The sequence below is a fragment of the Pelophylax lessonae genome (genome assembly GCF_965119305.1).
Source record: "Pelophylax lessonae genome assembly, chromosome: 4".
NCBI lineage: Eukaryota > Metazoa > Chordata > Amphibia > Anura > Ranidae > Pelophylax > Pelophylax lessonae.
This window is the reverse complement of record NC_138771.1, coordinates 142,106,063-142,133,596: the sequence shown is the minus strand read 5'-3', so window position 1 is coordinate 142,133,596 and position 27,534 is coordinate 142,106,063. Positions and strand designations below refer to the sequence as shown.

The 27,534-nt window shown below is 42.7% G+C and overlaps 1 protein-coding gene across 1 annotated transcript in view; it reads right to left on the bottom strand.

Moving 5' to 3' along the window:
- LOC309552073 (neuronal acetylcholine receptor subunit alpha-3-like) overlaps positions 1-25,026 on the bottom strand; it is a gene marked incomplete at its 5' end in the record, with an annotated part of 49,885 nt that extends 24,859 nt beyond the window's left edge. Inside the window, 4 exons of the mRNA XM_082252844.1 lie at positions 512-621; positions 18,366-18,410; positions 20,508-20,647; positions 24,942-25,026. Coding sequence (XP_082108970.1) covers positions 512-621; positions 18,366-18,410; positions 20,508-20,647; positions 24,942-25,026 — 380 coding nt within the window. The remainder of the gene's footprint in view (positions 1-511; positions 622-18,365; positions 18,411-20,507; positions 20,648-24,941) is intronic.
- Between the last annotated feature and the right edge of the window lie 2,508 nt (positions 25,027-27,534).

Sequence of the window (27,534 nt, the reverse complement as noted above, 5' to 3'; positions counted from 1 at the left end):
GCTGTGTGAAGGCGGGGGGGGTCCCTTCCCTCCAATCAGCTCTCAGAGCTCTCCTCACCGAGCTCTGCAGAGTGTGGCTTCAGATCTCTGTCCCTTATTTTCTGAGCTCTCAGACAAGCTTATAAATTCTGCACTTTGAACAGCTGTAGAAGAGAGAAGACTGCAGATAAACAGGTACGACTTATTTAGGAGGATTTGTTTTATCTCTGTGTATCACCTGAGGATAGTCCCTTCACTAAGTATATGTAAGGGTTTACAACCACTTTAAGATAGGCTAAGTTTATACAGTATTTTTACAGTTTATTATTTAGTTAGACCTTGCTGCAAGTTATCATTTTTATATTTGCCCATAGTTGGACTTTAATGTGAATAGTCTGGGCACAGGTTCACTTTAAAGGATCACTGCAAAAATATAAGGATCATGTGACATTCACCATATATATGAAATATTTACATCATTTTTTGAGTTAATAATTTGCACATATACAACCCGAACACAGAAAGTCATTACTTGTTATACAGAACTATATCTGGCCTCCATATTTTTGAAGCTGGTATTCGTATAAACTCAATTCCTCCATACTGACTTGGCTCCCATTTCAGCTTGTAGTCATTCCATATCTGCAAAATAAAAACACATGTAAAGCTATGGGTTTAATAAAAACCTCCAAAAGCTGAAAGTTTATTCTGCTTATATTTTCCCACCTGCCCCTGTTAATATGCTAATGAGTTTTTTTTAAATAAAACCTTTCTGTTTTCGAAACATACTTTTTGAAACATACTACTATGCATATGCAAGAACTGCCAACTGGGGAAAACCATCCTAAAGCCTTCAGAGATGTGTGACATGGATTCAGGAAACTGTGGGCAAAATGGGGGGGGGGGGGGGAGTGGTGAAGGGGGTACAGACCAAGAGCTACGTCATCCTCGTCTAGGCAAGAAATGAGGAAGTGGGAGCAAATACCTTGCTACCCAGAAAAAAAAAAGAAAAAAGTTTAAATGTGTAACAGGGTGGGAGGGAGTTAGGATAATGGCATTTAAATAATTGGGAGTGAAGGTTCATTTTAGAGAGGTTCTAAAGTTAAAAAAATTGTATTTTTCAATTATCATTAAGTATCACTTTAATGTGCATTTGGTAGGTGTAAAAACATCCCACCAAATAGAATAGCACTTTTTTTTACCTGCCAAATCATGTGCATTTATTTATTTACAGTATTTATTTTAGAGCTGGATTTAGCATTTAACCACTTGCCGCCCGCCGTCATATTACGGCGGAGCGGTGCGACTATTGTTCTGGGCCGCCGTCATATGATGGCGACCCATTCAGGCGGCCCATTCAGGCAGGGCAGGTACGCGATCGTGTGCGCGCCGCCCTGCACTGCCGGTGTCGACGTGTCCCCGGGACACAGCCCGTCACCGGCAGGGGGGAAACAGCCAATGGGCATGGCTGTTTCCCACGTGATCGGCTGTGTTCCAATGACACAGCCGATCACAATAGAGGAGCCCAGAAGATGACCGCGCATGCGCGATCGGGAGCGCGCAGTGCGGTCATGTCGGTGGCTCTGTGTTCCCTAGGAACACAGCTAGTCACCGGCAGTAGTAAACAGTCACTGACAATGGCTGTTTACTATGTGATCAGCTGTGAATCCATTCACAGCCGATCACAAAATGTAAATACAGAGCAGTAACTCACTGTTACTAGCTCTTCTCCCCTCACAGTGTGAGGAGAGCAGAGCCAGAAACAGTGAGTTACTGCTCTGTACACCTGTCAATGTAAAAGCACACAAATAAACTTGTCCCCACACAGTCCTCAGCCCCCCCCCCCCCAATTGCACCTGCCACCCAACAGTCACCTCATCAGTGCCCAGAAATTTACACCCATAAGGCTACGTTCACACGTGAGCGTAGCGATCGCGGGCAGAATCACAGCGATTCTGCCCGCGATCCGGAAATCATTGCAAATCGCGGGACGCCTGTGTGTTGCCCGTGATTTGCAATAGCACCCCAAACGCTGTGCGATGTTGCCGCGATTTCCGCCTGCCGAATCGCGGTAACATCGCGCAAACAACGCATGACGCCCAAAAAAGGTACAAGAGTTTCTTTGGGGCATCATGCGTTGTTTACGCGATGTTACCGCGATTCAGCAGGCGGAAATCGCAGCAACATCGCACAGCGTTTGGGGTGCTATTGCAAATCACTGGCAACGCACAGGCGTTCCGCGATTTGCAATGATTTCATAAAGTACACCTGTCACCAGAGACTGCCATCAGTACCGCCGTGCACCATCGCCCGTCACCTGTCACCCATCGGTGACCATTGCCCGTCACCTGTCACCCCATCAATTACCGTCACCTGTCACCCCATCAGTCATCGTCACCTGTCACCCCATCAGTCATCGTCACCTGTCACCCCATCAATCATCGTCACTTGTCACCCCATCAGTGATCGTCATCTGTCACCCCATCAATCATCGTCACTTGTCACCCCATCAATGATTGTCATCTGTCACCCCATCAATCATCGTCACTTGTCGCCTCATCAGTGATCGTCATATGTCACCCCATCAGTGATCGTCATCTCTCACCCCATCAATCATCGTCACCTGTCACCCCATCAGTGATCGTCATCTGTCAACCTATCAATCATCGTCGCCTGTCACCCCATCAGTCATCGTCACCTGTCACCCCATCAGTCATCGTCATCTGTCACCCCATCAGTCATCGTCACCTGTCACCCTATCAGTCATCGTCACCTGTCAACCCATCAGTCATCGTCATCTGTCAACCCATCAGTGACCGTCACCTGCCACCTATCAGTCACCTGCCACCCATCAGTGATCATCCGCAGTCAACCGTCACCCGTCGCATAGCCCATCACAGCCAGCATGTCAAAAAGTATGTACAACAGCGAGGAGGCCCTTCAGGTCCTCTCCATGACTGATGAGAGCACCGGGGAGCACTCATCAGTATCCGAATCCATATCCGAATCCGATTCGGAATTTGAAATCGCTAATAGTAGCGGATCGGAGATGGACTCGGACTATTCCTGTACACTTTCCTTTAAACAATGTATTTTGGGGTGCAATTTTTGCTATATACATGCAACCACTTACCGACCGCCTAACGACTATATACGTCGGTCATTAATAGCTAAATACTGGGGTTATGGCAGCAGATAGCTGCCAAAACCCCAGTATTTTTTTAAACGGCGGGCGGTTGGCTTTCAGATAAGGGTGGTCCCAGTGGCGGATTCACCGCGGAATTACCCTTACGGTGCAGGGGAAGAGGTGCCCCCTCCTCCCGCCACGTCCCAGACGTTTTCCCAGCTTACCGGACCCGCCGGCAGCGGGGAAAAATATCCAGGTCCCGGATCCTCAGAGACAGGAAGTCGAGCGAGGGCAAGATGGCCCTCACTCGACTCTATGGTCTTGGAGGACCGGAGCTACGTCAAAAGTCGTTGCCTAGCAACCGGTTTAAAGGGCCGCTTTTTTTTTTTCAACAATTTTTTTTTGTTTTTTTCTTTTTTAGTGTAGTTGTGAGGTGTGAGGTCTTTTTGACCCCAGATCATGCCTATTTCTATTACAAGGGATGTTTACATTCCTTGTAATAGGAATAAAAATGATCAAAACATTTTTTTTTTAAACTGTTTAAAATAAAAAAATAATAAATAAAATAAATAGGAAAAAAAAATGAAAGCGCCCTGTCCCCGTTAGCTCGCGCGCAGAAGCGAACGCATACACAAGTCCCGCCCACATATGTAAACGGTGTTCAAACCACACATGTGAGGTATCGCCGCGATCGTTAGAGCGAGAGCAATAATTTGAGCTCTAGACCTCCTCTGTAACTCTAAGCTAGTAACCTGTAGAAATTTTTAAAATGTTGCCTATGGGGATTTTTAAGTACCAATGTTTGGCGCCATTCCGTGAGCGTGCTCAATTTTTAAGCATGACATGTTGGGTATCTAATTACTCGGCGTAACATTATCTTTCAGATTATGGAAAAGGATTGGGCTAAATTTACTGTTTTCTTATATTTTAATTTAAAAAAGTGAATATTTTTCAAAAAAATTGCATTTGGAAGACTGCTGCGCAAATATGTGTGATAAAAAATATTGCAACGATCTCCATTTTATTCTCTAGGGTCTCTGCTAAAAAAAAATATATAATGTTTGGGGGTTCTAAGTAGTTTTCTAGCAAAAAAATGATTTTAGCTTGTAAACACCAAGTGTCAAAAATAGGCCCAGTCTTAAAAGTGGATAAATGGACAACTTTGTGTAAAGTGCTACTTGGATGTTAGGCCTCTGTATGTGGTTAGGCTGTGTAAAAGTGTTACACATGTGGTATCGCCATACTCAGGAGGAATAGAAAAATGTATTTTGGGGTGTAATTTTTGATATGTACATGCTATGTGTTGGAAATATTTGTGTAAAAAAAAATGCATTTTTCATTTTCTTTCCACAGTTTCCAAAAACTTGTGGAAAAAAATGACACGTTCAAAAGACTCATTATGCCTCAAAAATTATACGTTGGGGTGTTTGCTTTCCAAAATGGGGTCATTTTATGGGGGTTTCCATTGTCCTGGTGCTCCAGGGCCTTCAAAAGTGCGATAGGTTGTCAGGAAATTATATGTGTAATTTATGCTCCTAGAATGCCGGACGGTGCTACTTGGATGTTAGGCCTCTGTATGTGGCCAGGCTGTGAAAAAGTCTCACACATGTGGTATCGCCATACTCAGGAGGAGTAGTAGAATGTGTTATGGGGTGTAGTTCCAAGTATACATATGCTGTGTGAGAGAAATAACCTGTTAATACGTTAATTTGTAAAAAAAAAAAAAAAAAAAAAAAAAATCTTCATTTTGCAAAGAATTGTGGGAAAAAATTACAACTTCAAAAAACTCACCATGCCCCTTATTAAATACATTGGAATGTCTACTTTACAAAAAGGGGTCATTTGGGGGGTATTTGTACTTTCCTGACTTTTTACTGTCTCAAGAAATGAGATAAGCCTTCAGTACATCAGGTGTGATCAAGTGTGATCAATTTTCAATGAATAGCACCATAACTTGTGGACTCTATAACTTTCACAAAGACCAAATAATATACACTTATTTGGGTTATTTTTACCAAAGATAAGTAGCAGTATAAATTTTGGCCAAAATTTGTGAAGAAAAATTACTAATTTGCAAAATTTTATGACAGAAACAAAGAAGAATGCGTTTTTTCACAATATTTTCAGCCTTTTTTTATTTATAGCACAAAAAATAAAAAACCCAGTAGTGGTTAAATACCATCAAAAGAAAGCTCTATTTGTGTGAAGAAAAGGACACAAATTTTTTATGGGTACAGTGTTGCATGACTGAGTAATTGTCATTCAAAGTGTGAGAGCGCTGAAAGCTGAAAATCAGTCTGGGCAGGAAGGGGGTGAAAGTGCACTGTAGGCAAGTGGTTAAGCTGACCTACTGACTTCAATTTATTTTGCAGATCACAATAATCAGAGAAAGGTCAGCATGACGGCCAGGTACCTAACATTTTTACAAAGAGAAATGATTAATAGTAATCCCCATTATTCTCTTATGACATTTCCTTTAGGTCCTCAGCAATGCACTGTCTGCTGTAAAAGAAGATTGTAGTATCAGAAGGAAATTTCTTTGGACAGTTGTCTTCCTGTAGAGGGAGCTCTAGTACTGAATAATGATTGTACATCTTTCTAAAATATCAGCTTTCCCAAAAATTGAGCTGGTAATGTGATCATAACATAATAACATAAATGGAAGCAGCTGTAAGAACATTTAACATTTTTGAAAGCCAATATTTAAAGCACATGAATAGCTGGATACATTTCCCTTCATTTCCTGAGATGCACAGTATTTTTTTATGCACAGAATTATAATCCCCTGTCCTATTTTATTTTTGTGTCCCATTGGGGAGATTTACCTTTACTTCCTGTTACATAGTCAAAAAGTGAGAGGAAATTGAGGTAGTTCATTGGGGCCACCCAGGTTACCAGAACTAGTGTCCCCATTGGAAGATTGCCCCTCTATTACTATTGTAGGGACAACCCAACATTTGGGATTTTCTTTTATTTTCACTTTAGATGATAACAGTAAACAGGACAAATAGAGAGGGTGAATTTCCCCAATGGGAAGGAGATAGCAATAAAAACCGTCGACAGATGTTCTAATTCCCACTGACGAAGTCTGGCCCCCTGGGATGTACGCTTACGGGAAGGAGTCACGTCACTTGCGGTCACCTTTGGATCTGATTGTTTGTATCGAACGTTGGTATACCTGGCACTTGGTTATAGTGCCACGCTTGAAAGTGTTATTCTTTTTTATTAAATTAAAGTTTTATGCAACAGAGAGCACTATATTTTTTATGTTTTTTTTTTTTGCATGTTGGACGCTACTTGGAGTTTCAGATTGTGGCAATATTCAAGTATTTACTGGAGCATATTCATCTTAGCCTGCTCTGTCAAATAGGCACCCTCGCTCCATAGGATTACCCTGTATGGGAACATGTGTATGACCTGTCTGATTGATTCAAGAGTCCACTTAGTGAGGTGAAAGGCCAGTACTCCCTCTGGTGGAGGTTTTTCATAGATGCACCTACAATAGGATTTTAGATGCTCATCCTCACACTTTCTGGAATCCTTTGTGTCTTGATCTCCATGAACTTTTATATATATAATTTTTGTATACATATTTATTCCTCTTAGTTATTTTAATGTTTAAATTTTAGCACTCCACAATTTATTATTATATTAGGATGTTCGAATTTCTCTCCACTGTAGCCAAAATATATAAAAGTGGTTTGCCTTTAATTACACTTTAATTGTTTCCCCTTTTTCCCATTGGGATCATTTACATTACGTTTGCTCTGTCATTTCATGGGCATTGGTATGTAGTTCTGACTCCTTTCAGCCCTGTTTGTCATAATACTCTACAAACACTTAGCCTAAAGTGTACTGAACTGAATGGAATCGATCACACCTTACGAGGTGATTAGCAGAATACTGCCCATAAAAAAAACACCCTGTGATGAATGCATTCTTACTTCAAATGGTTATGTGAATATCATTCAGTTATCATCTGCTGACTTGTCCTGACCTGATCATTGTAAGATGACTACTATGTATAACAGGGATACCGATTTAAAATTTACAGAGGTCTGATCAGTAAAATTTTCCTAGCCCCCTTCACATCAACCTCCCCCCACAGTCATGTCTTCTGCCCCCTTCACATAGCACCCTCCTCCCCACAGTCATGTCTTTCCCCCTTTCACATCACCCCCCTCATAGCCATGTCCACTGCCTCCCTTCACATCACCTCCCCTCCTCTTCTACTCTACACGGTTATCAAGGGCAGAGGCCAGGAGGCACAGCAGCACTGGATGGAGGGTGGGAGTGGGAGCTGTTGGAGTTCATATTTTAGGTTAACCAGCAGGTTATTGGTTGCTAGGATGCAGGGCCATCCTAGCAACCAATCACCTGCTGGTTAATAAGAAAAGTTAACTCAAGCAGTTTCCGCCCTCCATTCATTGCACTTCCTCACACTCTGTTGGGAGAATGACAGCAGTGGAGGCTGGGGGAAAGAAGTGGTTCCTTAAGTGGCGTGACCAACTGGGATAGTGACTCGGTCCAGATCCGAACTGCGGTCCGCCATTTAATGATGCCTGGCCTATAGATTGTGATTTGGACTCTGGACCAGGGGTGTAACTACAGGGGTTGCAGGGGTTGCAATTGCAACCGGGCCCCATGCTCCAGGGGGCCCATGTGGCTCCCCTGTACATCTGGATAGGAGGGGCGGCGGGGGCAGAATGTAGAGAAATCACTGTCCTCCTTTTTCCTCCTGTAGCTGCAGGAGGAAAATGGAGGAGATTGGTTCCTCTGTATGCTGCCCCCGCCACTCCTCCTATCCAGTTCACTTGTGTTCTGCTGTCTCTGGGCCCCTGTGCGCTCCACTGGTTCCCCCCCCCCCCACTGTGCTCCCTCCCCTTTCTTGCCGGCTGCTGCAGGGGATGTGTCACAATAGAGAACCAGGAAGGGGTCGGTAAATATGTAATTTACCAGCTCCTTCCTTTTTTAAATGGACAGAGTCATAGTCAGTGAAAATGTAAAAAAAAAAAAATGATAAAAAATAATACAATTAAAATACCAAAAAATAAAAGCTACTGACACCAGTGGGTGAACTTCCAGGATCGCAAAGGTCACACTTGCAACCGGGCACCCTGGCATTCCACCACCATGGGGAGGCCCCAAGATGGCAGGAAGGGGGCCCACTGCAGAACTTGTGAAAGAGTCCCGCTGCAGGACTGTAATAAAGGGCCCGCAACGAGAGTAAAGGGCCCCAGGATCAGTGGGAAGAGCCCCAGGCTTGAAGGGAAGGTACCCTGGCCAGGGATCCGGGGGGCCCTTCATGGTTTCTTGCACGGGGGCCCTGAAGGTTCTAGTTACGCCTCTGCTCTGGACTGTTATCCCTGTGTTTTATAAACATTGTTCAATTTGTTTACACAATATAATTCCACATAAAAGACCATGGAAAAACCTAAGTAAGAGACCTAGACTGCTATTGCACATGTCTGGCAGATGATGGTTACCTGGCTGCAATGCTGATCAGATGGCCTCAGTCTTTTATAAATCACAGACCTTGAACAAGTATCCAAGTAGGTAAGTTCTGATTTTGCTCATCCACTGCATGCTTGTTTTAAGGACCAGGAATCTCCCTCAAATGTGCTGCATGCAGTGAGCTCTCTGTGTGTCTCTGAATGCTCTCTCTGCTTGTATTTGTCGGATTTAATTACTGTGTAGCTCTAACCTGTACCACCTTAGACTGAGTGACCACAGGATTTTGGGATATGTAGTCTCTTTACAGAAAGTGTCAGTTCTCAGACTACAGACATCATGCATTAACCTGTTCAGTGCCATGCCTCATGTTTTAACAATCCAAAAACTGCTGCACAAGATTTACTGTACTATAGACTGTGAGCAACAAATGACACCATGAAACTACATGTTCCACTCACATCTTATGAAGGTAAAAAACACAAGGTGCAGGCAGGAATGTTTACCATGGCTTTAACCACTTGTCTACTAGTGCAGTTAACAAACAATGGCTGGTAGACCAGGATATTAATCACTCTCGCTCTCCCACAGTAGTTTTACTGCGGGCGGCAGCTGAAGGCTAGATGATGTACCTGTATGTCGCCCGGGACATGTGCACTGGTACGCCCCCTGGGGAATAAAGCGTGCAACTTCCGGGACCGCTGTGCACAGCAGACACAGCAGATTGTGACCCCTGTTACCCAGCCATTTTGAGTGGCCAGATTGTTTACTTTCCAAAAAAGAAATCAAGCCTTGTCATTCATTGACACTGTACAGTACTGTTCATGTATAATGTTACTTGTTTGTCTGACCATGATATCAGCCATCAATCTTTTTAATAATTGTACTCAATAAAAGTTACACTATGATTTTATATTTTGTTTTTGATAATTGTAGGCCTCGAAAGTCCCACAGTGGGGTATTGTTTGCTCTTTACTCCCCAAAAAGGGGTCATTTGGGGAGTATTTGTACTGTCCTGGCATTCTAAGTGCCTCAAGAAATGAGATAGGCCATCAGTACATCAGGATTGATCAATTTTCTAATATATATATATATATATATATATATATATACAGTGGCGTACCAATAGGGGGGGCGGGGGGGCGGTCCGCCCCGGGTGCCACACATTAGGGGGGTGTCAGCGAGCACCAGGGTGACACCCGGGGCCGGCCGCCGGACTGCCTCCGCCGCTCGCTTATACAGGAGCGCAGAGGAGGAGAAGCTGTATAGCAGAGAATGGGAGAGAGACTCACTTCGCTCACGAGCCCTGCATACACTGCGGGAAATGCCGAAGTTGACTCTGCTAGATAATGAGAAGGCGATTGGTGCCTAGCAACCAATCACCGGCTCATTAACCAGCACTGTAAACTTCGGCATTTCCCGCTGACCACTGTGTATGCAGGGCTCGTGAGCCTCTCTCCCATTCTCTGCTTTGAACAGTTCCTCCCTCTCTGCTCTCCTCCTCATAAGGTAAGGGGGCGAGGGGGGGGGGGACAATTGTATTGTAAAGACAGTCGGGGGGGGGAGGGGGGGGAGGGGGGGGGAGGGGGTCTGCATTGTAGAGGGGGTCTGCACTGTAAAGGGGTTTTATTGGGGGGGGGGTGTCTGCATTGTGGAGGGGTTTTATTGGGGGGGTGTGTCTGCATTGTAGAGGGGTTTTATTGGGGGGGTGTGTCTGCATTGTAGAGGGGTTTTATTGGGCGGGGGGTGTGTCTGCATTGTAGAGGGGTTTTATTGGGGGGGTGTGTCTGCATTGTAGAGGGGTTTTATTGGGGGGGGGGTCTGCATTGTAGAGGGGTTTTATTGGGGGGGGTCTGCATTGTAGAGGGGTTTTATTGGGGGGGGGGGTCTGCATTGTAAAGGGGTTTTATTGGGGGGGGTCTGCATTTTAGAGGGGTTCTATGGGGGGGGGGGTTTGTATTGTAAAGGGTTCTATTAGGGGGGGGGGGTTTGTATTATAAAGGGGTACTATTGGGTGGTTTGTATTGTAAAGGGGTACTATTGGGGGGTTTGTATTGTAAAGGGGTTCTATTGGGGGGTCTGCATTGTAAAGGGGTACTATTGGGGGTGTTTTTATGTAAAGGGGTTCTATTGGGGGTTTGCATTGTAGAGGGGTTCTATTGGGGGGTTTGTATTGTAAAGGGGTTCTATTGGCAGGGGCTTTGTATTGTTAAGGGGTTCTATTGGGGGGCTGTATAATTTAAAGGGTTCTATTGAGGGGGGGGCAAGGGCTATGTCATGTAAAGGGTTCTATTGGGGGGGTGCGGAAACTGTGTAATGTAAGGGGTTCTTTTGGGGGGCAGGGGCTGTGTAATGTGAAGGGTTCCATGGGGGCTGTGTAATGTAAGGGGTTCTATTGGGGGACGGGGGCTGTATAATGGAAAAGGTTCTATGGGGGGCGGGAGCTGTGTAACATAAAGGTTTCCATGAGGGGGGTGTGGGCTGTGTAATGTAAAGGCTTCCAATGGGGGGGGCTGTGTAATGTAAAGGGTTCCAATGGGGGGGCTGTGTAATGTAAAGGGGTCCAGGGGTATGGGGGCTGTGTACTGTAAAGGGTTCCAATGGGGGGGCTGTGTAATGTAAAGGGTTCCAATGGGGGGGGCTGTGTAATGTAAAGGGGTCCAGGGGTACGGGGCTGTGTAATGTAAAGGGTTCCAATGGGGGGGCTGTGTAATGTAAAGGGTTCCAATGGGGGGGCTGTGTAATGTAAAGGGGTCCAGGGGTACGGGGGCTGTGTAATGTAAAGGGTTCCAATGGGGGGCTGTGTAATGTAAAGGGGTCCAGGGGTACGGGGCTGTGTAATGTAAAGGGTTCCAATGGGGGGGCTGTGTAATGTAAAGGGTTCCAATGGGGGGGCTGTGTAATGTAAAGGGGTCCAGGGGTACGGGGGCTGTGTAATGTAAAGGGTTCCAATGGGGGGCTGTGTAATGTAAATGGGTCCAGGGGTACGGGGGCTGTGTAATATAAAGGGTTCCAATTGGGGGGCTGTGTAATGTAAAGGGGTCCAGGGGTACGGGGGCTGTGTAATGTAAAGGGTTCCAATGGGGGGGCTGTGTAATGTAAAGGGGTCCAGGGGTACGGGGGCTGTGTAATGTAAAGGGGGTCTTCCTACATTTTACTCGCAGTTATTACTGCAGTCCTATAGATTTTTTTTCTGCATTTTCTGAAAGCGCACCAAAAGTCTTGCATGCTGCATCTTTGGCGCGCTTTCAGAAAACAGGAAAATAATTTTTTGGGGGGGGGAGCGACACCATGGTTTACTGCACCAGGTGACACCAACCCTAGTGACACCACTGGCAGTAGCACACAGTAAGTATGCCACTGCCAGTTACATGTATTTCTGTCTGGCGCCTCAAGTCAATCGGCGCCGTTTTTGCAGAGGAGGAGGGGCCTGGTCGCCGGGTCAATGTGCGGTTCGTCGCCTGCACGCCGGTGGGGGGGGGGGTGCCAGATATAGGATCCGCCCCGGGTGCCAAATGCTCTAGGTACGCCCCTGTATATATATATATATATATATACCATAGTTTGTAGATGCTATAACTTCACACAACCCAATTAATATACACTTATTGGGATTTCTTTTACCAAAGACATAGCAGAATACATTTTAGCCTCATTTCTTTTAAGAAATTAGATTTTATTGGATATGTTTTATAACAGAAAGTAGAAAATATTGAGTTTTTTTTTCAAATGTTTTGGTCTTTTTTGTTTATAGATGTAGGTAGGTGCCAGGTAGGTAAAGGCTAGTGTCTCCATCTGCTTATCAGGGGAGCCTGATTAATAGTTAGGCCTGTTGCATGTGTCCAGGGTGTGATTCATCTGGGCTGAGGGAGTGTCCCCACTGTATCCAATAGGGGAGCCTGTTGGACAGTGGAGGAAACCCAGCCAGTGACACACAGGCTTTTGTAACTATCCCAGTGGGTTGGCACACATAGTGGTGCTTCCTGGGATATGTTATAAAAGTCAAGGGCAGATGTGACAGGGTGTCTTTGGACGGGAATCCAGGTCCCAGAAGGAGGGTGACATTTGTCTCTCCTTCTGCTGCTGTGGATGGTGGTCACAGGCGGTAAGCCTTGTGAGCCAGGAGTGTGGAGCTGAGCCAGGAGGTCCAGGAAAGTTGACTAGTGGAGTTGGAGGCAGAGCAACCGTGGGAAAAACAGTGTCCGTGAGTACGGGGAAGCTTGCCGGGGGTCTGCCCAGGAAGGGGACCACACCAGTGGAGAGTCAGAGGACGGGTTGTCAGCACACACAGCAAGTGAGAAATGGGGTGCCAAGTTAGAACCCTGAAGAGTAATTCAAACAGAAACACATTATCTATCTTCACTTCATTGGCAAGGTGAAGCAGCAGCCTTGCCGCACACTACAGCAAGTTGTCCTCAAGATTGTGTATAGTTCATAGTTGGAGTATCCCACTCATCCCTTCTCCTATCCCAGTTCCAAATAAAAACACAAAAGCCAACATCCCCTAGATTGATTATTGACTGAGCCAAGGACTTTCAATTGCTATTTGTCTGCTATCAGTTGCTAAAGGTAACCCAGGGGAATCCAGAAAGTGTAATTCTCAGCAGTCCTCTAGGGGGCAGTGCTACATATATAAAAACATAAGAAAAACTCAGTGGTGATCAAATACCATCAAAGGAAAGCCCTATTTGTGTGAAGAAAATTATATAAATTAAATTTACGTACAGTGTTGCATAACCACGCAATTTCCAGTTAAATTAATTTATAAGTAAAATAGACATATATTTTGCAACAGCTACAGTATGTAGTATGAGGGCCTCCCTAAACAATCAATTTAATCTGTGCCCAATTTGGTGGATCCTTGCCCTATACAGTGCCTTGCAAAAGTATTCGGCCCCCTTGAACTTTTCGACCTTTTGCCACATTTCAGGCTTCAAACATAAAGATATACAACTGTAATTTTTTTGTGAAGAATCAACAACAAGTGGGACACAATCATGAAGTGGAACAAAATTTATTGGATATTTCAAACTTTTTTAACAAATAAAAAACTGAAAAATTGGGCGTGCAAAATTAATCAGTCCCCTTAAGTTAATACTTTGTAGCGCCACCTTTTGCTGCGATTACAGCTGTAAGTCGCTTGGGGTATGTCTCTATCAGTTTTGCACATCGAGAGACTGAAATTTTTGCCCATTCCTCCTTGCAAAACAGCTCAAGCTCAGTGAGGTTGGATGGAGAGCGTTTGTGAACAGCAGTTTTCAGTTCTTTCCACAGATTCTCGACTGGATTCAGGTCTGGACTTTGACTTGGCCATTCTAACACCTGGATATGTTTATTTGTGAACCATTCCATTGTAGATTTTGCTTTATGTTTTGGATCATTGTCTAGTTGGAAGACAAATCTCCATCCCAGTCTCAGGTCTTCTGCAGACTCCATCAGGTTTTCTTCCAGAATGGTCCTGTATTTGGCTCCATCCATCTTCTCATCAATTTTAACCATCTTCCCTGTCCCTGCTGAAGAAAAGCAGGCCCAAACCATGATGCTGCCACCACCATGTTTGACAGTGGGGATGGTGTGTTCAGGGTGATGAGCTGTGTTGCTTTTACGCCAAACATAACATTTGCATTGTTGGCAAAAAGTTTGATTTTGGTTTCATCTAACCAGAGCACCTTCTTCCACATGTTTGGTGTGTCTCCCAGGTGGCTTGTGGCAAACTTTAAATGACACTTTTTATGGATATCTTTAAGAAATGGATTTCTTCTTGCCACTCTTCCATAAAGGCTAGATTTGTGCAGTATACGACTGATTGTTGTCCTATGGACAGAGTCTCCCACCTCAGCTGTAGATCTCTGCAGTTCATCCAGAGTGATCATGGGTCTCTTGGCTGAATCTCTGATCAGTCTTCTCCTTGTATGAGCTGAAAGTTTAGAGGGACGGCCAGGTCTTCGTAGATTTGCAGTGGTCTGATACTCCTTCCATTTCAATATTATCGCTTGCCCAGTGCTCCTTGGGATGTTTAAAGCTTGGAAAATCTTTTTGTATCCAAATCCGGCTTTAAACTTCTCCACAACAGTATCTCGGACCTGCCTGGTGTGTTCCTTGTTCTTCATGATGCTCTCTGCGCTTTAAACGGACCTCTGAGACTATCACAGTGCAGGTGCATTTATACGGAGACTTGATTACACACAGGTGGATTCTATTTATCATCATTAGTCATTTAGGTCAACATTGGATCATTCAGAGATCCTCACTGAACTTCTGGAGAGAGTTTTCTGCACTGAAAGTAAAGGGGCTGAATAATTTTGCATGACCAATTTTTCAGCTTTTTATTTGTTAACAAAAATTGAAATATCCAATAAATTTCGTTCCACTTCATGATTGTGTCCCACTTGTTGATTCTTCACAAAAAATTACAGTTTTATATCTTTATGTTTGAAGCCTGAAATGTGGCAAAAGGTCGCAAAGTTCAAGGGGGCCGAATACTTTCGCAAGGCACTGTATACTCTCTGGCAAATCTAAATGAGTTTATGAAAACAGAATAAAACTTATATCTGGCTTTAAAATCTGCTTATGTCGATGTTTTGGCTTATCTAATCAATGATTCCTAAATCTTCATCCAATTTTCATTAAAGCATTGTATCTTATGTGCACTAACACAATAAGCCATGTGTAGCCAGTTCTCTTAGACTTCACCACAACTGACAAATCAAATTTAATTTTAAATTCCAAATATTTTTAAAACTTGAGCTATTGAACTCTGTAACCAAAAGGATTTGTCAGTAAGTAGTCTGGTAAAGATGTGAAAGGTGGCCTAGATCTCCACCTGGTAGCAGGAAATTGTTAATTAAGAAATAATAATTATTAAAAAAATAATAATAATATTATTATAATATATATTATAATTTTTATATTATAAAAAGTATTACTATCATTTTTTTTTCATAGTTTCCTAACATTAAAATGAAAAGGTATTTTTAATGTTCTTAACATAGCTAGTAGATAAAGAAACTATGCAAAAACCTTATACTTTACTAAACACAAAGATATAATATTGCCCTTTTGTAAGGCTGCACTTTTCAAAAATTATATGATTATTAACATAGCATATTAAAGTGATTGTAAAGTATTTTTTTTTTTTAAATAACATACATGTTATACTTACCTCCTCTATGCAGTTGGTTTTGCACAGAGCAGCCCGGATCCTCCTCTTCCCGGGTCCCTCTTCTGTGCTTCTGGTCCCTCCCTCCTATCGAGTGCCCCCACAGCAAGAAGCTTGCTATGGGGGCACCTGAGCCGAACTTCAGCTCCGTGTGTCCATTCAGTCACAGAGCTGCCATTTGACTCTGCCCCCTGTCTCTCCTGATTGGCTGACTGACTTTGATTGACAGCCGTGGGAGCCAATGTAGGGAGAGTCCCAGGTCAGCCGAGGGACTCGTAGACATCGCTGGACAGAGAGGGCCACAGGTAAGTATAAAGGGTGCTGGGAGGGGGGGGGGGGCTGCTACATACAGAAGGCTTTTTATCTTAGAATGCATTAGGATAAAAAAACTTACTGACTTTACAACTCCTTTAAATGAAAATAAGCTATTGAAGGCAGTATGATGTCTGCTTTATATACAGATACACCACTGGACTTTGCAAACCACCAATCAAGGGTATGAATTAAAAAGAGTGATGGTTACATGTGTCTTGAGCTACTGAGCTCTATAAATGTATTTTTGGGCAATGTCTTTGTAGTTCAAGTGGGTGCAAGGGAGGAGCCAGAGGTGTGCATGTCTGCATGGTGTAGGTGCAGCCTGTGATAGAACAGACAGAGGCCCTATGCCTGAGGGCCAGAGCAGCATGGAAATGCAAGATAGGGGAAGCTGTGAGAGGTACAGATTTCATATGAGAGCACAATGGTGCTGGGGGCTGGTCTATGGGACCAAAAAAAGGCCTGTGGTTAGGGCCCGTGCAGTAGTGCTGCGAAACAAAGCCAGGAGGCTAAAGTCATTTATTTCCATTTGTTTTACATATTTTGAAGTCATTGTGGGAACCCCTGTAAGGGCAACTGTTTGTTTTCTTGAACTTTTCTTTCCAGTTAAAAAAAAGTGGGCCAACAAGCATAAAATAGCATATCTGGTATGGACTGTACTTACTAGTGAGCAATACACTTGAGCAAAACCCCCAACAGATCACAATATGTATAGCATGTGCCTAAAATATAAATGCTTTGCACCTAAGTATGCAAGTGTAGCACCCTACAAAGTAGGTGCTAGGTAAAAGTATAGTGGGCCTTGTCTGCTTAACAGCAGGGCCATGTATTCAGTCAGGTTGTCATGGTTCCTAGGTGTGGCTGTTGAGACTGGGGAGTCTACCCACTGTGCTCTATGAGAGGGCTCTCATTGGGCAGTGGAAGAAACTCGGCAAATGCCACACTCAGGCTTGTATCTACCCCAGAAAAGCAGATTCTGCCGCACAGCATTCTGGGAGTGGGTATAAGTTTGAGGGGAGCACATGACACAGGCGGGAAGCAGAGTACCAGGAGGGAGACTACGGCTGTCTCTCCTCCTGTCAGAAGGATCAGGTGTCCCAGGCGGCTTTCCTGAGGGGACAGAGAGCTGAGCTAAGCTGCAGAGAGGATCCGGTGTGCCGAGGACCAGCAGAGTAGAGGTAGTCCAGTTTCAGGAAAGCATTCCCAGTTCGTGAGTACTGCAAACTACCCCTGGGGGTCTGCCTAGCTGAGAGGGGACCGCTCCGGTGAACGTCCAAGGGATCCAGGAGCTAGCTAGCGGTAAAGGTGCCAGTGTTGACCCTGAAGTTCAGAGGGGTGCCTAGTGAGAAGACCCTGAAGTGTAGAGGGGGTGCCTAGTGAGAGGACCCTGAAGGGGGCGCCAGCAGTTGGGCCCTGAAGTGTTAAAGTGTACAGTGTGCAGTGTACAGTGTTGAGAGTTGCAGCAGCACAAGCTGTTACAGAAGCTTCCTCGGTCAGGGAGGACTGGAGGGAGCAGTATCCAGGACTTTTGAGCTAACCAGAGTGTCAAGAGTCAGTTCGCAGCACAGTCCAGGACTTTTGAGCTAACCAGTGTGTCAGAAGTCAAGTTCAGAGCACAGTGTGGAAAGTCAGTGTTTATCAAGCGCCAGCAAGCGTTGGTCGGCATCCAGCCGGCGTCAAGACAGCGCTGAAAGGCATTTTTCTGCAAAGTGGCCCAGTTGTACCTAGTTGAGCCAGAGGAGTATCCCACTCATTCCCTTCTCCCATCCCCTATATCAATTAAACAAAATTATCCAAAGATGCTGGACTGGTCTTTGACTCAAATCTCACACTTGGGTATTCAGCGTAAAGGGGATGCTGGCATTTCCGGTAACAATGGCAGACCCTCACCAGGCCCAATGCCTGGAAAACCTGCTACACAAGTTATTTACTAAGCTATTGAAGCTGTTCAGTTATAAACTGTGCAGAATCAAGGGGGTAATCTAAATTATGAGGCTGCAATGCTTAGTTTGGTGTGTATTGCTAGAGAGGTTTTTTCTTTTCTTTGGAGAGTGCATGTGATCAGCACAGGGCCAATCAGCACTGTCCAGACAGAGGGTCAGGGGTCTTGCAATCTGATAGGACAGTCAGAAAACTCCTCCTACAAGCTTTAACTGGTGCATGGCAGTCACAAGACTGCTCTAACTGCTGATGGGAAAAGGTATTTAGCAGTTTATATTTTCTAAAATAATTGCATTTCCATGTTCCGTGTTCTGTGTACTGTGGGAGACCAGATATAGTAAATTTTGGGTCCTAGGTTTAGTAACACTTTAAGGAAATGTACTTGGTACTTACGTGTTTCAGCCAAAGATTGGTTTCCATGATCTGATTAACTTCATCCTGTGGACATACACAAAGAAAACAGTTACAATATTTTACCATAGCAAAGGGTTTTAATAGTTTTAGTGTACAATACAGAATTAAAAGTCAGTTTTAATGCACTAGGAAATTCTACATACAAATAATAGCAAGCATAAATGAAATGCATAAATTCACAATCAATAAATTATACCAAAAATTTCACATAAATTAACACTTTTTATATCTACCACTTTCTATATCTGCATATAAGGTTACCTTACTTTGTGCTAGCTGCTTCCTTTGCTTGTTTGGAGTGCTTATTCATATTATTACACACCTGCACAATACAGAATGGGAAAGAAGAATTCATGGCTATATATACATAGCTACATTAGTCCAGCTTGGATTAGTGTAACTATGTATTTACCATACCTGTCCGATGCCCCATGGAAGGTGGAAATCACTGATGTAAACACTACTAAAAGTAAATGCTACTCCAGTGATCTCCTTTTGCTTCCAGGTCCTGTGCTAAGCGACTGGCCTGATGCCATTCACAGAATGCTTTGCATTTTCTGAATGAATGCAAAGCATTGGACGAGGTGGAGAGGCACAGTAACGTCATGCTCTCCACCTCGTCCAATCAGAAAATGCTTTGCAATTATTCAGAAAATAGAAAGCATTCTCTGAATTGTGCCCGTGTTAAGCATGCCAAGCTGGACAAATGTAACTACGTAAAAAAAAAAATACAATGCCTCAAACTCATATTTAAAGTGAAACTACAGGCAAGTCAGGAAGTATGGGCACCGCTCTAGGTTATTTTCTCTGCCTGTGTTCCCAGCTGGGAGATTAATTCTCATTTTCTGTAACTATCAACGAGACAGAACGTAAGAAGAAATCTAAATTTTACAGCCATAACTGGAACAGGAGGTGAGGGAACATTTCCAATGGGGATATATGTCAAATGTTGAATTCTCCCTCCCTGAATGTGGATATTTTATTCCTCTTTCTGTTGTGTCTTCATGACAAGGTCAACAAAGAGAACCGCTTCCTGTTTTTCATTTTTTAGTTTAAAGTTACAACTATCCCAAGACACACCAAATATGGCCAACATTAAAAATATTTTTGTATAATTCAGAGCATTTCTGAAAATCCTACCAGATTTCCTATCTCTTTGCCAAACAATCAAGTATTCCTACAGAATTCCTGAAAAAATATATCTGTGTTAGGGAAACAGCTGCTCCAAGATGCCATGGCCAATTTAACTTTGATACTCCCCTCCAAAAGACATTACTTTGACAAATGGTGAGGAGTTTGCATTTTGACCAACTAATGGGCACTCCAGAAGGCAGGTGTGGTGATACATTTTAGTTCAATTTAATCAAAAGCAATAAAAATAACATAAAAGGTCCATATGCAGTGCTAAAAACGAAATGAATGGCAGTCCATAATTTATGATGAAAAGGAAGAGATGAAATCCCTGCACCAGCTTCAGTGTGATGTTACAGAATGCCACACCACAGGGACCCAGGAGACATAAACACGCTATGACCTGCGACATTTATTTTATAAACCTATTGATGCTGGTTTTTATCTATATTTGTAAGTATAACCCTAATTAATTGTTTTGCAATCCTTTACGGGCTTCACTATGTGCTGCTTTTTTTCCATCATGGAGGCATTGTCTCTGCAATGGGAGATCGTGCATAGTTGACCTTATTACTATGTTACTATGTAATATTTGGAGTCCTGTCTGGTGAAGAGTAATTGAGACAAGCCGTTCCATTGAAATCATCTTGGTTTAGGAGCCTTCACTTGATGATTGATGTCTGCATTGCTTAAGAGTTCCCTGGTATACTGTATGCCTGCTTTTACTTTTCTTCTGGTACGGAGATTGGATTTGACACTGTGTTGTGGTGTGCTGTAACTTCCCACTGAAGCTGGTGGAGGGATCTCATCTCTTTCTTTTCATCATTATTCATGGACTGCCATTCATTTGTTTTTAGGGCTGCATATGGACCTTTTATGGATTTTAATTTGTAATAAACAAATTTTATGCTGGCTGCTTCATCTATAATTACTGTAACTACGTTATCATATGCACCTAATAAAAATAACATAAGAAAGGCAAATCCTCACCACTTTGACAAGCTGGGACAATGACACCTCAAACTGCACAATGACAGGATCAGATACGTTCTCCACTGGTCGAATGTATGGGTTGTAGTTTTTAAACAAGGTTGTATATAACTTATGTTCAGCGTCAGAACAAGCACACGCTAAAAATGAAACAAAGTGTCAAAGTTATAAAGTGTTCAATAACAGAATTTAAATAGGAGGAAATAGGCTAGGAAGCAGCAGGTAAAACCGTTAATGTGCGCTGTCCTATAACTAGCTAAAAGCAAACTTAAAGTGGAAGTAAACCCCCCTATCGTTTTCAGCCAAGGAAGCTGCCATCTTAGCCTCTGTTTAATTTGCAACTGCCTTGATGCTGCACATGTGATAAGTTATGCCACCAGCCATTGGATAGTCAGACAGTTTGGTTGAGAGCACAACCAATGTGACAGCTAGCATTTCCGGCATGCCGGGAATATTAACTCTTTTTTGAAACTATCAAATTGATGGTTTTACTTCCGCTTTAAAGTAGAAGAAATCCAGTCATTACCTAACTAGTTTTAAAAATGCTAACTAACTAACCTATATAAAAAAGATGTATGGACATACCTATTTTTAGGCTGCTCTGGTCTGATAACGTCACCCCCGTGTTAGCCAGCGGTGGCTGCAGGGGAGAGCAGAGAGTGCTCCAACAATGCCTGGTAATGCCTGGGAGCAGCGACATCACCCATAGGCTCCTATGGCCCATCCATTGTCAGCGCTGCCTCCTCTCCCCTGCAGCTGCTCTGGCTGCTAGGGAAAGGGGATCGTGTGATCGGACCAGGGTGACCTGAAAATGGCTATAGATTTAAGTATAGAAATTTTTCTTACACAGGTTAGTTAGTATCTCTGCAGAGGCGGCTGGTTTAAACTGTTTCTCCCCGAAACAGTACAGAGGCTACTAGCCACCCATCCAAGCAGCAGTCCATTCACTCCAGCTTAAATAAACAGAACAGGGGTTGTCTTTTTGCGATTTATTTCTGGTAAAGCTTGTAACAAGAGAGAGGTTAAAGCATGGGATACTCCAAAATGGTTAGCACATAGCAATTAGAGGACAGTCTTCTCCTTAAGCAACTGTGAATATTGGACACTCCAAAGCCTCACAGCTGGGAACCATGAGGCAAGTCTCTTCGGCATCTGGTTACCCTGCACCACTGCACAGCTATTGGTACCCCATGCGATTTTAGGAACACTGCACAGTACAGGAGGACACTCTTCTCTAAGCTTACAGTCCAGGACACTGCGAAGAACATAGAATGGCCAGTATCTGAGACCCTGTGAGAGCAGCCTCAGTCTATTTTACCTCTGTCACTTACAGTATACCCCAAAAGCACACAGTCACCTGAAATCAATTCAGGGTCATTACTCACAAGTTCCCAGGACAGCTTACACCTTCCAGCTACCTCTGGACACAATTCCGTGAATGAGACAATTCCCAGATCCCTTTGGTGAAGTCCTGCAGGCAGTTCCAGATCACTTCCAGGTCTGAGCTCTTCCACAGACTGAGACCTCACAGCACAGCACAGCAATATAGTCAACAGACTGCTTCAGGGACAATTGCCCCAGAGGATTGGAACTCTCCTGAGAGAAAAAGACCCAGCTCTTCAGTGCTTAAGACTATTTATCCCCTTTCCAGCCCTATTTTGGACACTCCTCTCCAGGGATTGGCTGGAGCATTATAAATAATCAGGCTGGATATTTGAATTCTTCCTCCCTCAGCAATAGAAGCTTCTTTCAGAGAAGAACAGACCAGAACAAATGATCACTGCTCCCTTGATTGCTGAAGGAACCAAAAACGAAATTTACCTAGCATCCTACATTAGGAGGTTGCTACATTTCTTAAAGAAAAACTGTGGCCTGTCTGTGGACATACAAGTATTTACATATTCTTAACCAGCAGTAAAGAGGGTTGCAAATATCCTTCAATGACCTTCGTAGCTGCTTAAAACTCATCCTTAGAGTTCACAATAGAAGCGCCAGAAGTCCTTACCTCTCAGCAGCTTGGATCACCCTGCCCCCTTCCCAGAGTACCTGCTCTTTATTTATATTAGAGATGCAAAGGCTGGAGGTCTATCAAGTCACTTCTAGGAACCAAATGCAATGCTTCTGTTGTAAATTTTGAGAACTAATCGATTCACAGCGTATGCAGCTATATGATAGGTTATTTTACAGTCTACAGTATCTCTGGGTGATTAAAAAATCATTAAAATTCTCCCCTTTCTCCACAGATGATAAAGAATTGAATGCTCTTTCCAGGGGAAGAGATATCAGAGTAATAACCACTATTATTAATCCACAAACCCATTGTCTTCCTCCTTGCCAGTTTGGGACAACTGGTCCCCTGAGGTTACTCTTCTGCCCAGTCTCCAACCAGTTTTTTCACCATCCCTTTCACTATTGCTTCTGCTGTAAACTTTGAAGATGAATTGATCAACAAACATGCAGCTACAGAGGTCAGTGGGGCTCACCTTAAAGTCCAACTCTGGGTGGTAACAAAATCAATTAAACTCCACCCCTACCTCCTCAGATGTTAAGGGATCTAATACTTTTTCAAGGGGGTGAGATAACAGAGTAATAATTACTTTAATCCAAGGCCACATGGCTCCTCCCTGCCAAGCCCAATTTAGGAAACTCGTCCCCCGAAGTCACTCTTCTTGCTGGTCACCAACCAGTCTTGTCACCCCATCTCTTGCCAACATCATTACATACAAAGCAGGTCTACTGGCCTTGTCATCAAGATCTTCATAGAAGGCCTGCTTCAAGTCTTATTTGCCTATTATTAGTATAGTTAGTATAGTATATAATAATAAAGTATTAGTATTTTTAGTGCCAAAGTTTTGCATATAACTTTGCAAAAGCAAGATGCAGGACCAAGTAAATTTTAGAATTTTAGAATCAATTATAATATTATATAAATATATAAGGATAAGGCCCACTTTTTAATATACAGTAAGTATTAAACCTTACTGGGTTGAACAGGATAGCAATCATTGTGATAGGGACATACAGGCAAGGGATGGCTCTTTTGGTTTAAGCCCAAGGAAAGCCATAGTTATGTTCTTTAAAATTACTGTTTCCACACATATTTTACCTCCTGGTCCTGTGGTAGTGGTTGCAATGGTTGATAGCATTATTAAATGTGTGAAAAAACATAGATAAGAAAAAGTGCAAGAGCTGTGTCTTGTCTGAGGTGTATGATCATCTATTTTAGATCACCTAATACAACTTTTATCTCCTTGATGTTTATTAAGTTAATATTCACTAACCCTGTATCGGAGATGCAGTAAAAGTTAGGTTTGGTGCAGATTTTGATGCATTTTGAATGCGCTTGAAAATAATTTCTATCCATCCCTAATGAAGGTGCATTATTTTGTAAACCACAGCATCACTGCTTGGAAAAAAGATGTCAATAATATCCATAGTCATATCAAACAGGGACTGTATTTTGTAAAATTGTGTTGAAATAACTGAATTCCATTCTATCTAATGAAAAAGACTTCACGTGTAGAATATGTAGGATTAACATCTAGTAGATAAAGGACACTGTTCCTATAATGAAAATGACTTGAATACATGTTCATAACACATTTATGGTTTCATCTCATCATTTATTGAACATTACAGAACAGGCCAGTTTATAAAAACCAGATAGCTGTAGGTAGTATTACATGAAGTTAATGTAAGTATTACAACTCACAACTTGCAAATATCATATACTGCCGATTGGAATTGTGCAACTAAAAAAAAGTTCTTGATATTTTTCAACTTTATTTAGATATACTGACACAATCATTTCCTGTTCAGTAAAAGGGTGCATATGCCTGCCAATTCAAATAACCCTCTAATTTCTAGTACTATGTTTCTCAGATATGCATGCACCTAGCAATATTTATGACATTTAAAATAAACCCTAAACATAACAGTTTATAATTTTTAGAAATGTGTCATGTAGTTTAATCAATAAATTAGTATTTGGATGTAATTAAATATATAATTTTAAAATACATGCTATCACTTAGGTGTCAATGGTAGTATATAGACATAATTCAGGGTTAGTTATTTGAAACTAACACATGTCAGAGATAACTGATAAACATTTGCAGGTATAAAGGGATACACATAATAAAGGGATACACATAATAATCAATCAGATTACCAAACAATAAAATAAACAACAGAGACACCAAATGAAGCAAAGCTTTACATAAGAAGATATTGCACATATTTCACCTCCCAAAATCACATTTGGCATTTAGGTATAATAAGAATAAAGCACACTGTATATAAGGTGATTTTAATGTATGCTTGAATCAGTGCAACATATTTGTATACATGCATAAATATCCCCTTTCCGGGTTACTGTGTGTCACAACCTGTTATAAAGAATGAACACAAATAGTGACTATGGATACTACTCACCGTTACTTAATGCCAGAGTTAGTGTGCATACATACAGCCACTTCATTGTCTCCAACATACTGAAAATACACAAATGCAGATCCATAGGGGTGTAGTCAGACACTGGCAGATGCTGTATAACAAGGGTCTGCACTACACTATCTGACAAACTTATGAGCAATAAAGCAGCTTTGTCCTCCTCCCCCAGCACAACCTCTCCCTTGTAAAAGGCATAAACAAACCACAAATTACCAGCAAACAACAGCTTCAAATATGCATTCTGTAACGTGATTAGGTTTGAATTTCATGCTAATTTTTAAAAACAAAATATATAACGGTCTTTGTCATAATATTTTAAAAAGATATTGTAAAGCTTGTGAAATTTAAAAATGTTTTTAAAATAAAAAACAAAACTTAAATATATTGCAGTTTACCAGTCCTTAGATGTGGTGGCTGCATTAGTTTTCTATTTTTAGCTTTTTTTTCCCTCTCTTTATTTGCATCTGGTGATTTGGCCGGTAACACGCTTCCTGTCTTAGGGTGTCACCACTCCACTGGAGTAGGAACGAAGACACCTTTGGACAGCAGCATTGTCAGTCTCAGCAGATGGAAGTGTTAGATCCACTAGTATGTTGGTAGGTTTAGTTAGCTTCCCTGCCACTAAATGGCTGTGTTCCCATTCTAGTATGGTAAGAAGAAAGTTGTAATTAGTTGTTAGCTCCGCTTTTACAAAAGTCCATCCTTTACTGATGTCATGGATGTAGTTAGTGCCCATACAAATGCCAGAGTCGGAGGGGGCTAGGTAGACAGGGCATGGGAGTGAGATACCCCAGAACTGCTAAGATGTAGTTTCCTGAAATGCTGATCTAAAGAGCCCTTCGCAGGGCTAAAGCCCCAGGCAAAGTAGTACAGAATATAGAAGGAATTACTGTTGTTGTCCTGTTTCCCCGACCTTCTTTTTCCAGTTCTGTAGCATTTTGCAAGTCATGTAGATGCGTAAGGCCTAGGAGGCCTGGACAGAGTTCTCTATGTGAGTAGCGGTGAAGCCTTGGAGTGAGTGTGCCATCTGGGAGTGTACCTGGCTGGGCAGAGCTTAAAGGGTAACTTCTCTGCTTTTGTTGAGAAAAAAACATTCCCCTCTGGGTAATCTATGTACATTGCAAGGATTTTAACAAATTTACCAAATGGGAGTGGTTTCATAATTATCTGTCAGCTGTGGCAACTGCAGGGCTCTAATGAGGAAATCTGCTGGACCTGCATGCCTTTAGACGTGTTCCTATTGGGAGTATCTCACCAAAAATGACATTATTGTTGCAGGGGATGCCAGAAATCTGACTTGTATCTTACGCAGACTTCTGGGAAAATTGGTGAGCCAATCACACAAGCAGGAAATTATGTTTCTGGGATGTGGTCAGTACACATTCTGTTTACAGAACAGCTCCAGATAGCCATATTGCATTGCCATTGCATTTTACAATTACAACGGCTGCAGATTGAAAAGGAAAGGTCATTTTCAATAACAATCAATTACAATATGATTTGTGTCACAATTGTATACACTATATTGTGTTTTCTTTATTTGCTATTTTTTTCCCTACGAAAATGGAGTTACCCTTTCAGAATTAGGAAGAAATTGTATACTAAACAAAGCACCTTATATAAAATTCAAAATATTAACCACAACATAAATGCCATCCACAACATTGCCCAGAGCTTCATTACCAATTTCATCTGCAAATATCACCCAAATTGTCCTTTTTGCTATTCACAGGACCTCCTGCTTTCTAGCTCCCTTGTTACCTCCTCCGATGCTCACCTCCAGGACTTATACAGACCCTCTCCCATCCTCTGAAACTCCCTGCCCCAGTATGTCCGGTCAGCTCCTAACCTGTCTTTAGACGATCCTTGAAAACTCACTTATTAAGAGAAGCCTACCCCACCTCCACCTAAGAACTGTAATTGGGTAACATATAAGTAACAATCCAGGCGTTGAGGCCCCAGAAGGGTAGAACAAAACAGCCAAAATAAAAACAATAGGACAATAAAACATTAGAATAGTAGAACATTAAAAAAAAATATCGGTAGCAAAGTGTGGTCTGACCAGGTGTAATAGACAAGGACAAGGAGATAGTTAGCATATCATACATTCATAATTACCAGTTTTTAACCCATATATTGCATGGACTCCATTTCTGATCAAAAAGTCGCTTACTTCCATGTCTGTACGCCACTACGCTTTTAAAGACATAATTTTGCTTCACCATATGTCAGGGTGCTAGGAAACCAGACCACACAGGGATGCAGGTAAAATAAGGCAGTTTATTGGAGCAAACAACAATAAACGCACAGCAAGGGTGAGGAAGTGGGAGCAGGAACAAGCTGGGGTCAAGTCCAGAAGCAGGTTGTCATCCAAACTGGGGTCAAGTCAAGAAGCAGGTAGTCTGCGGATGTCGGGTCGTCTGCCGATTGCCGGGTCGAGAGTCAGGAGAGATGCTAGCCAAGCCAGGTCATACACGGAGGAACACTGAGAACAGAAGACTGCTAGCAGAGATGCACCTTATAGGACAAACACAAGGGCGAGGACTGCAACCCATCAGGTGATATAGTCAGGTGT